The sequence below is a fragment of the Solanum tuberosum genome, unplaced genomic scaffold (assembly GCF_000226075.1).
Source record: "Solanum tuberosum cultivar DM 1-3 516 R44 unplaced genomic scaffold, SolTub_3.0 scf00633, whole genome shotgun sequence".
In the NCBI taxonomy this organism is placed as follows: Eukaryota; Viridiplantae; Streptophyta; class Magnoliopsida; order Solanales; family Solanaceae; genus Solanum; species Solanum tuberosum.
Window position 1 is genome coordinate 51,850 of NW_006239553.1, and position 11,313 is coordinate 63,162.

General features: G+C 28.5%; 1 protein-coding gene across 1 annotated transcript; it reads left to right on the forward strand.

Moving 5' to 3' along the window:
• Positions 1-9,081: 9,081 nt before the first annotated feature.
• Positions 9,082-10,208, forward strand: LOC102598149 (uncharacterized). The gene is made up of 2 exons (XM_015304879.1): positions 9,082-9,404; positions 10,035-10,208. The coding sequence occupies exons 1-2, from the start codon at positions 9,084-9,086 to the stop codon at positions 10,152-10,154; spliced, it is 441 nt and encodes a 146-aa protein (XP_015160365.1). The 5' UTR covers positions 9,082-9,083; the 3' UTR covers positions 10,155-10,208.
• The last annotated feature ends 1,105 nt before the right edge of the window (positions 10,209-11,313 follow it).

Genomic DNA, 11,313 nt, shown 5'->3' on the forward strand with positions numbered 1-11,313 from the left:
TTTAATGAAAACATATATAAGATCTTTAAAATTGTTTATAAAAATAATATATTAAGTATGTATATTAATAAAATATATGTATATAATTCATCGGTTCGATTAGGTTATTTCTTCGGTTTTTTTCGAATAAAATCATACCAAACCAAATACTATCGGTTTTCAAAAATCTAAAACCAAACCAAACCAAACCCAAATAAAATCGGTTTTATTTTATCGATTTGATTTGGTTTTTCGGTTTGGAGCGGTTTTTATCCAAATCGTGAACACCCCTAATGTCCATAAGTTATTTTCTTCTGTTTATTTTTTAAAACAAACAAAATAAATTATATTGACAGACACCGTGGAACTTTTTGGCAACAGAAAAGTATATGGAATTTAAATAAACTGTTTATGCACGGCTCTCCAATAAGATTCCAATAAAGTTATATTTTAGGGGTTTGACAACTAATTAACATAAGAACATGATTATATACATTAAGTCATAAACAGGGAGAGAACTTAAAGAATTCTGCAGCCTCATGTCAACTTGTTAATCTTTTTTCATAATTTACTTTTAGTTGATTCTTGCTTATATATATTTATAATATGCCACTATTTTTTTCTTCAAAATAATGATTTAGTTTTATCTTAATATGACATAAAGCTAGCTCGTTTGAGTTAGCTGATTAAAAGTAGTTAATAAGTATTAAGTGTTGAAAAATGTTTTTTAAGTTTTAGAAGATGATTATATAAATAAATAGTTATATGTGCTTCAGCAGCAAAGATTATCCCTAATAATGGAAGCATCTTATCCCTAATAATGGAAGCATCTTATCCCTAATAAATTCTGAATTTTCTGGCCATTTGTGGAATGTGCTTCGGCAGCAAAGATTATCAAGTGCTGCCCTTGAATCTTGATAACATTCACCATGCGTCGAATTGATTCTTTCATATTTATAACTTGTCAATCTTGCAAATGTATATATAGTATTAATTCGGATTCAGCTGAATCCAGTAGCTTTGCTTCACTCTTAGTATAGTTATTTATTAAAATTAACAAACCTATTAAATATGAATAAATATTACATTTTGATCCCAGTAACTCAAACATAGGGAGAATTAGGATATTTCCTTAACTTCATAGGTTCTGAATTTTAGAACGATAACTAGCAAAAAGAAATTAATAGTGTGATGAGATGTTATACCGTATATTGATCAAAAGGAAATCCTCCCCACGCCTTACCAAAACATTTAACAACTTTTTAGGGGCTGCTTATGGAGCAAAAGAGGTGTTAGTTTGAGTAATGATTCTTTGTAGAAGACTTGTGTGTTAATTTTACAAAATAATAGTACCAAAAAGTAACAAAATTATACTCCCTTTATCTCATTTTATGTGACACATTTTCCTTTTTAGTTCGTTTCAAAAAGAGTGTCACTTTACTATAATTAGAAACAGTTTGAACTTTAAAATACCTTTTTTACCCCTAATGAAATGATTTCCAACCACATAAATATGTATAGATTGTTTTAAACCATAAGTTTCAAAAGTCTTCTTTTTTTCTTAAATATCGTATCAAATCAAATGGTGTCACATGAAATGAGACTGGGAGTAATATGAAAAGGACAAATTTGTTCTTTTAAGTAATGTTTTTAGTGTTCAAGGTTGAAGCTCCGCAACCTTAATATGCCAAAAGGGAATAAATAAATGATAGATATATATCTTTAAACCTACTAAATATATTTGAAATGTAAGGACAAGAAAATATTAGATCCAAATATATTAATGGCTTATAGTGGTCGGCTGCTAAAATACAAACTTTAAAAGTTGCCCCATGAATAGGGAAGAACTCGAACCTTACAATTATCTTAACAAAAATCCAAGAATATATCCTATGATATATATTAATATATAAACAAAAATGAAATCGTGTTCCCAAGGTTTCAAACTCTATAAAACATTATCTTTAAAAGAATCTCAAACTCAATGATTCTAAATTGAAGCATTTATCCTAATGCTTATCCATGCCTTGAAGTTTAAACGCAAAAGATGAGGGCTTGACAACCTATCCTTATCCGCAAATTAAAATTTAAAGCTTATGAATATAAAAATATTTTAACTTTTTAAAATTTATCGAGTTCTAAATTTTTAAAAGCAAATATATGTTATATTCTAATTTTTTTTTATATACATATATTTTTACATTTCATGCATCAAGTCAAAACTTAATAAACTAAATATATGAAAAAGAGTACTAACAAACAAAATTTTCTAATTGAATTATATAAATTTGTGTAATGCCGCCCAATGTCATGTCATGCATATTGTTTCACCATAAAAAGAAAATGGACACTAAAATGGACTAATTAAACACTCACAACAAACAGAATAGGAAAACGAACGGGCTTTACAAATTACAACCAAATCATGGATAACGACAAGCCCATCAACAATTTATCTTAGGGTTTCCGTTGTCCTAATCAAGGAATTGTGGTAGCATTACTAAAAATTGCTTTAAAAAAAAATAAAAAAATCGACAGATTATATCGATCTTCAATTTTTTGGACCAACCTTGTCCCTTAGTTTTTGCATTGTTTTTAATTATGTTTGGTATATAAACAGAGGCGGACCCATCTTTATCAGTGGGAGAAAGTACACTCTTTAGCTTCGGAAAAAATCATGTGTTTATATATACATCTATCTTGAAAAACTGATAGAAACTAAGATATAATTAACAGTGCATCCATAAGGAACATAAAAGTGTTCTTGTGCTGCTGGTACAAGGTAGATGAACGACCCATGAGGCCACGGTTTGAATCTGATTTGCCTCGGTGTATAAATATAGTACTCCTAATACTAAATTATAGAACAATGTTCGTTTACAAATTTAAGTCTGACATAATTGATACATGCATCATATCCAGTATTATTCTTACACTTAATAAATCATAGTATTAACAACACATAATAACAACACATTATATACATTCTAATACACCTTATTCATTACATTCCAGAAACCAAACCTTCGATAAAAAATAATGTCAGTATAATTAATCTCACCAATATTAATAAAATAGTCTTGTATTATACCCCTTCCTTCAAATTCAACGGCCAAATAAACTGCAGCGGGACAACTGACACGTATACAAAAACATATCCCTACAGCCAATACCAGTTATCCGTTAATTACCTGACACGATTAAAAGTATCATATTTTTCCTCGGATCCTTTCGGCAACAATAGGGCCCAAATAAAGTATACAAGTGGGTCCCACTTTCTTAAAAAAACTATATATACTGCCACGTAGTAATATAGTGAATCTTATAATAGAAAAAATAGGTCATAAATAATATAGGGCCTATTATAAGAAAAAATGGTAGGGGCTAACTATACTTAGGTCAAGTAGTTTAGGGTAAAAATGAAAAAAGGGAGCATGTGGAAGGACTTTTTTTTTTTAACCCACGATGATTCGCAGGACTGTAGCCGCTACAAGTTCTGTCACAGTCTCTACCTTAATTCGGGTGAGCGCTTTGTGCGCACTAATAAACTCTCAGTGTCTAATAACGTGCAAATTACACAATGAATATAAATCGCACTAGGCAAGTTCTATGAGATAGGCTCGACTTAGAAGGCATTGAGGGGAATCGATCCTGGGTCACCCGTGTGGAAGGGCTTTTCTAAACTGTTTAATTATTAATTATGAAAGGACTATGCTGTCGTCCTACTCAATCTTGGAAAGTAAATAATGGAAGAACATTTGATCATTCAATATTTTTTGCAACCTAATATATGGTACTTTTTCAATCTTCTTTTACCTATATGTTGTTTATAGATATCTAATGCATGTGAAGGCACTATGAGTTCCATACACTTTATGTTTTAACCTTCTTAATTTTTTTTGTTTTTTTGGGTGAAATGCATGGTGAGTATAGTGTGAATGACAGAATAGTAAATTTAATCTAAATTTTGTATTTATTTTAATAACTTTATTTGTTATTTGTAGAAATTATATATCATAAATAATGTTTGAAAAGAACAGTGTATATGTAGACGTAGAGAGGTTATTTTTTAAGGATATTCATAGTTCAAGTGTTATTTATTTTTTACTGACTCAAAATAATAAAATTTTGAATTCATAAATTTCAAGTTATGAATTCATACTCTCGGATGCTAGGAACCATGGAAAATAAGAGAAATACTCGAAAATGATCTCTCTATCTTCACAAGGTGGAGTAAGGTTATGTGCATATATATGCATCATCCTTTCAGACTCCACTTATGGAATATTGGATATATATGTTGTACGTTGTTGTTGGAAAATAAGAAATACAATTAATCCTGATCAACAATATGTTTAGTTATACAAACTTATTATCTTTAAGTAATTCTCTACCGTTGAATCCATTTAATTTGATTTATTTGTGTCCTTATATTTATATAGAAGATGAAACGCAAGAGAAAGACTAGTGTATTTATACATTATTACACTTTTATTATGCTTTAATTTCCATAGTATGCTAAACATTATCACTCCAATCCCAACTTTAACCACATACACGAATTGCTAATATGGTTAAGTTCTCACTAGTACAGGGTCTTCAAAATAAATAAAAAATTAACAGAGAAAAAAATACATAATTTGCTTGCGTAATGAATAATTTTTGTATATTTTGGGTTAAGTAATAAAAAGTTACCCATTATCTTGACGGTTAAGATTTATAAGAATAATTGTTTTGGTATGAACAAATTAAGGTTGTGGTGGTGTGGTAAGTACTCCTTCCTTCGTCCTTAATTTGTTCTAAAACAACCTAAACAATTCAAGTATCGAGACTCAACGTTTGTGATATTTTAAAGTTTATTCCAAAAATATATTTCAAGACCATACTCATATTTTGTTGATCGTTGAAATTTTATCTATCTTTTTTATTTGGTTATATAAAAGCTATCATTTTGGAACACAAGAAAAAACATATCTAAGCATGACATAACGGACATTATGTGCAATGAACTAGCTAGCTAGGTGTCGTTCGTAGAAAAGTTGACAAAAAATTAAAAACATATAACGTGTAGTGATACTCTTAAATTATGCTTGATCGAGCACTTTTAAGAAATAATGCACCAATCTGCCCAAAGATCAGTGTATTATACAGTGTTAATAATCATTAAAGTAATTAAGTTGAACTTAACACAAAGTAGTATCTGGTTTGTAATCAAGAAAATAACGTAGGAATATTTGGATTTTAAAAAAAAAATAGTGTGTAACATTTTTCTTATTGTTGTGAATACTATGAGAAGTTTATTAACAATTTCCAATTCTCTACGGACCTATAGTGGAAGGTGAAATAGAGGCCTTAAAGGTAATTTTGCATTTTCACCTTAGTAGTAATTGAATCTTAAGGACTTCACACTTCAATTAATTGACAATTATAGTTTGACAACACATCAACAAAGTAAATATTGGATTTGGCTCCACTCCATTACCCTTTCCCTCCATTTCGTCAAGTACACATTTAAATGAAAGACATGTGTACTATTTAATTGTCAAAGGTCAAGATTATGTTGCATTAACTAGTATCATAACCATAGTTAAGAAATTGTTTCCTATGCTAGCAAATTTATTCTTGAAATATTAGGTTGAGAAGTAAAAAATGCATAATTAGGCTACTGTGAAAGTATTAGAATTACAAATGTGAAATATTAGATTGAAATAGAAATCATATAATAAAAATGGGAAGTAAAAAATGCATAATTAGAATTACAAATGTGAAAGTATCAAAAAAATAAAATCTTTAAAAAATAAAATAAAATAAAACATCAATCTAAAGGCAAAATATTTTGTAAGACTACTGTTAGGCTAAACAAACTAAACGTTGTTATCATTTTAATATTTAAATATAAAAGAAAATTAATGATTTAAATATATGGATAGTGGATATCAAAAATTGAGAAGAATTCATTATTCTTACTAAATTTGGAGAGATTTTTTTCCAAAACTTATTCACCTAACTATGGATATGATACTAGTTAATGCGATATAATCTTGACTTTTAACAATTAAATAGTACACATATCTCTCATCTAGATGTGTACTTGACGAAATGGAGGGAAAGGGTAATGGAGGGGAGCCAAATCCGTAAATATTCAATGAAAAAAAATCATATCTTAAAATATAAACAAATGTAAACTTATCAAATACACCTCCTTATTATATATTTTTTTACGGAAATACATAATAAATAATTTGAGACGGAATGAGAACTAACAACTTAGATTGTTTATAGGGGTCTATACTTGTAACTTGTAAGTTAGAATATTTACAAATTAGAATTCAATTCTCACATGGCCAAAGCCCAACCCATTCTATGCTTCTACGAAAAATCATACAGATCAATGCAAAAATGAACAATAATATTTGGACCAAAATCAATATTTGGACTTACACGACCAAAAATCCATGAAAATTCATTTAGGCCCATCCAATAACTCAACATCTGCATTGAAAACACCACCATATTATATAAAAAAATAATCCAACCACCGACTTATACAGTTAAATATAATATATACTAATCTACATTTTTTTTATTAATAAGCCACTATCGCTTTCCCTATAAAAACCACATACATACATCTCCCCTTCAAATAAAAATCTCTTAACAAAAAACATCATCAAAATCTACAACTTTTTCTTTTCTTACATCCCACATATTTATAATGTCTAGTAATTCCATAGTCCCAAAAAAATATTTTCCACAAGGAAACAAGAAATTTAGTACTATTTCTAGTTATGGAAATGATAATATTGAAGATGATTTTCAAGAAGAAATTATTCAAGAGGAAGATGAAGAAAGATGTGTAAGTAGCAAAATCTACTTGAAGTCAACAGGGCCAATTATGAACAAAGATGTAGCACTAAGAAGAATACGTCACAGGAAGCAACTCAACAAATTCAAATCTTTTCTTGCTTTTCCTAATTTTAAAACTTCTTCCAAAAATGATAGTAATATTAGTACTAATTCTCAAATCATTAGATGGGTCGATGATGCCTTTGCTGCACCTTAGTCTGATTAATTCAGATTCGCGAGCATCCTTATGAAAGGAGGAGTAAAGTGCTTCAAATGTAGCGTTGTAAATATATGACTTGGTAGTACTTCATTTGTATTTATTTTTTTTCGTTTTTTTTTTGTAAGTGTAGATTTATGAACAAATTTTAATTTGTTCTTCTTTGTTGTATCAAATAATGAAGTCGTGGCTTCTTGTTGTAGTACATGAATACACTAATTTGGTTTTTCCCTATCTCGAAGTAGTAATTAAGAAATTATTGGCCTTAAAGAAAAGGAAAAAAAAAAGATTAATCATCTTCCATTTGATTCTTGTTTTAATAAAGAAGCTATAACATTTATCTAAAAAAAAAATGATTAATCATCTTCAATTTGATTCTTGTTTTTTAATAAAGAAGACCTGAGCTCCAGTAAGGCAATCTTTCAATTTAATTGTATTGCATTTCATTAATAAAAACATTATACTAAAAAACACTTAATTTTGTCCAATTATGGTAGAAAATGTCTCAATTATTTTCGCTAATATATTACCGTGTTATATTTAGACAAAGTTGAGTCTTGATAATTTTAATAAAGTGAATAAAAATTGAATGATCATTCATGAAATTAACTGTGTTTAATCAGAAAGCGATCGTTTAACTAAAAAGTGATTGTTATTACTATTTGAAAAAAAAAGTATTATTAGGTCAAGTTTCACTTGTGGCTAAATATGGATGTCATTAACAAATTAAAGAATTGAATAAGAAACACTTCGGTCGCTTTAATTTATAATTATAAAAAAAAAATTGGTAAGTGAGATTCTGCACAATTGTTAGGCCATATATATAAAAACAGTATATTAAAGTGGTTTCTAAAAATAAATGCATATATTTCACGTGGACAAAAAAAAAGTTTAAAAAATTATTGTTTTTATGGAATATCTTTCAAAGTTACTTTAGAAATACTAGTACTTATTCGTTAAAGAGACAAGAAATTCAAAATATTCAAGTTTATCTTTTCATCTTTGACATAATTGTGCAAGAATCTATGAGCTTTATTAGGAAAATAGATTAAGATAAATTATTATTAGTTCCACTAGTATTTTTCTTTTATTCGTCTTTTAACTTTGATTAATTTTTAAAATAGCTTTGACTTATATTCTGAATCGAAGGAATCAAGATTGATCTCAACTCATTCTATGTGTCTCTTACCATTCAATATGCGCATGAGTTTTAATTATGAAGTTGAATTATTCCATCAAAGGATCGAGATTTTATCTTTCTTAATTAGAGGTTTCAATTTCTATATGAATAAAAGTTCTTGATAGGAAGACTTTTTCTAAATAGGCCTTACACGGTACGAATTCAAATTAATTAAAGTTAAATTTTAATGTCGAACACCAGAAATGTATCCAAAAAAGTATAAAAATTGAACTATCATGAAAATGTGCATGATAAACAATTTTTTTCTATAAAATAAATAGATAAAAAGAGCGTAAATGAATAGTATCCTGATCTATGGCTCTATTTATATTTGCATCAAAGGAAAATTTATGAAAATTTTCATATCGGGCTGGCCTAACTTATTTGGGCTCTTATGACAAAACAAAGCTACTAGTGGACTTGGGCTTTAGTAGATTAAGGCCCTGTTAGTGGCTTTATTGGATCAAGAATGGAAGCCCAAAAGTTCAAATTTTTAAAGACTTATAAAACAACTTTACAAAAAATAGAAACAATAGGACAACTTTACAAAAAATATTCACTCCAATTAGGACAACTTCAGCCGTCTTTAATGCGTTTCAAGTGTGTTTCCAAATTTTATGATTCAATTGTGTTGGAACCAAAATTTGTGGATCTCCATTTATCCAATTATTCTAAGGTCAATCGTGGTGATACCAAGTTGATTGCATGCCTATACTAGTGGACTTGGGCTTTAGTAGATTAAGGCCCTGTTAGTGGCTTTATTGGATCAAGAATGGAAGCCCAAAAGTTCAAATTTTTAAAGACTTATAAAACAACTTTACAAAATATTCACTCCAATTAGGACAACTTCAGCCGTCTTTAATGCGTTTCAAGTGTGTTTCCAAATTTTATGATTCAATTGTGTTGGAACCAAATTTTGTGGATCTCCATTTATCCAATTATTCTAAGGTCAATCGTGGTGATACCAAGTTGATTGCAATCCTAGACGATGTTTCTTGCTCTGTAAAAGAGCATGATGAAGATGAAAATGCCACCAAGTTTTATCAAATTGAGAATTTTAATAATTTTTATGATCACATTATCGGTTGTTGGGATTATTATCTTCGTTTTGAGTATGATAATGGTTTGTTTTGCATATGGAATGCGAAGTATATTGCAATTTGCAATCCCGCTACGAGAGAAGTAAGATATCCTCCCTACTTGAAATGTTTTGATGTTTTTCCTCATGGCGAGGAATTTGTATGTTCAATAGGTTTTGAACCCGAAGAAAACAAATATAAAGTTATTTTGACGATTGATACTAACGATGGATTATCGAGAGCATGGGTTCTCACTCTAGGCATAGATAAATCATGGAGGGAGATGATACAATATGCCGAACATGATTATTATATTACTCCATATAGATCTGGAATTTGCATTAGTGGAATTATCTATCGGTTTTGTTATTCTTCGGAGTATTGTATAGTTGCGTTCGATGTTAAATCTGAAATTTTCACAAGGATCACAACGTTGATTGAATTATTTGGTAATAATATACATGAAAGCGAATTTGACTATATGCTAATAGAAGTGAATGGAAAATTAGGAATTCTGAATTTTTCAAAGTTTTGGTGTACGGAAAACATTCATCTATTGATTTTTGAAGGAGGAAAATGGGAACATCAAATATTTCAATTTCCTTTAGGATGGAAACCTAATAATATATATTTGAGTACCTATAAGATTTGCAAGTATGGTGGTGAAGAAATTGTATTTGCAATTAAATTAACATCAAGTGATGTTTTACTTTGTTTTGTTTATGATGTCAAGAATAATAGTTGGAGACGTTTTGAAGTCCAAGAATTTCCTGATCGGACTAGAAGCATTTTTACTTATAGTGAAAGTCTCTTCCCTTTGGAAAATATTGGCACTATTCATCACCAACCATAATTATAACAAAATTAGACCTCAATTGTCAAGGGAATGTGCGTCTAGATGATCATTTTGAATGATGAAGTGTTCGACTTATTCAATGGAAATAAGTTGAGGTGTGCATAATCAAAAGTTGAATGGTTTTAATTGTCAGTTGTGACAATTAAAATGTCTATCGACATATTATTTCTTTATTTCAATATATACATTTAGGGTCATTATATTCCATTGGCATACAAACTTTTCATATATAATAGTGAAGTCCTGGATTGTAATGCGAATGTTATTTTTTGAGGAATGTAATACATGATTTATTTTTCGTTAAACGTTAATTAAGTTCCTTGTGTTTATTTTTTATTTTTATTTTTTTTGCTGTAATTCAACTATTCTTTTCTTTAATCACTTACAGTTAAATAATAGAGTTAAATAGACAATAAGACAATGAAATGTAGTCCATCTCTAACTATTTACTACGTGGTTAAATATTAATCACTTTCTGTCTAATTTATTTATCTAATTCAAAGTTCCTATTTAGAAAAGGAAAGACCTAGTAATTAAAATATTTTAGGATACTATAAACGAAACCTTTAATTTTAGGAGTCTCCTCATATAATTATAATTCATCTAATTAATTTTTTAAGGAAAGATCTAGTAATTAAAATATTTTAGGATACTTTAATTAACAAAACCTTTTAGGAGTCCCCTCATATAATTAGAATTCATGTGTAATTAATTTTATATTATTTTAGGATACCTTAATAAACAAAATCGTTTTACCAAATACCCAGACCTCCTTATACCCTTACGTTATCAAACCTTTCCATATTAAATTGGCCAATTATATTAGGATTTATGTTATAGTCAATATTTAATATTATTAAAATAATAATATAATAATTGAGAAAAATGGTAATAAAAACAATTTTATCTAAAGCAGAGTCTTTTAAAGAAGGACTACTTTTAATATATTATAGATTAGTAGGAAATTTACTAAGACTTGAAGTCTTAAGCAACTAAAATAAAAAATTTATAGACTTATAAAACAGCTTTATAAAAAAATCAATTCAACCTAAAATATTGACTCCAAAGATGTCGATGAATACAAAAGAACAGTCAATTCCTCAAGGTATTATCATTCAATTTTTCTCGTAGCTTCCTGTTAAGTCTTTAATTTGTT

What these genes read in the sequence shown, in the direction of transcription:
- LOC102598149 (XM_015304879.1), top strand. Translation starts at nt 9,084, where the DNA reads ATGCGTTTCAAGTGTGTTTCCAAATTTTATGATTCAATTGTGTTGGAA. An exon ending in GCAATCCCGCTACGAGAGAA is followed by an intron (nt 9,405 to 10,034) that starts GTAAGATATCCT and finishes TATGATGTCAAG; the next exon opens with AATAATAGTTGGAGACGTTT.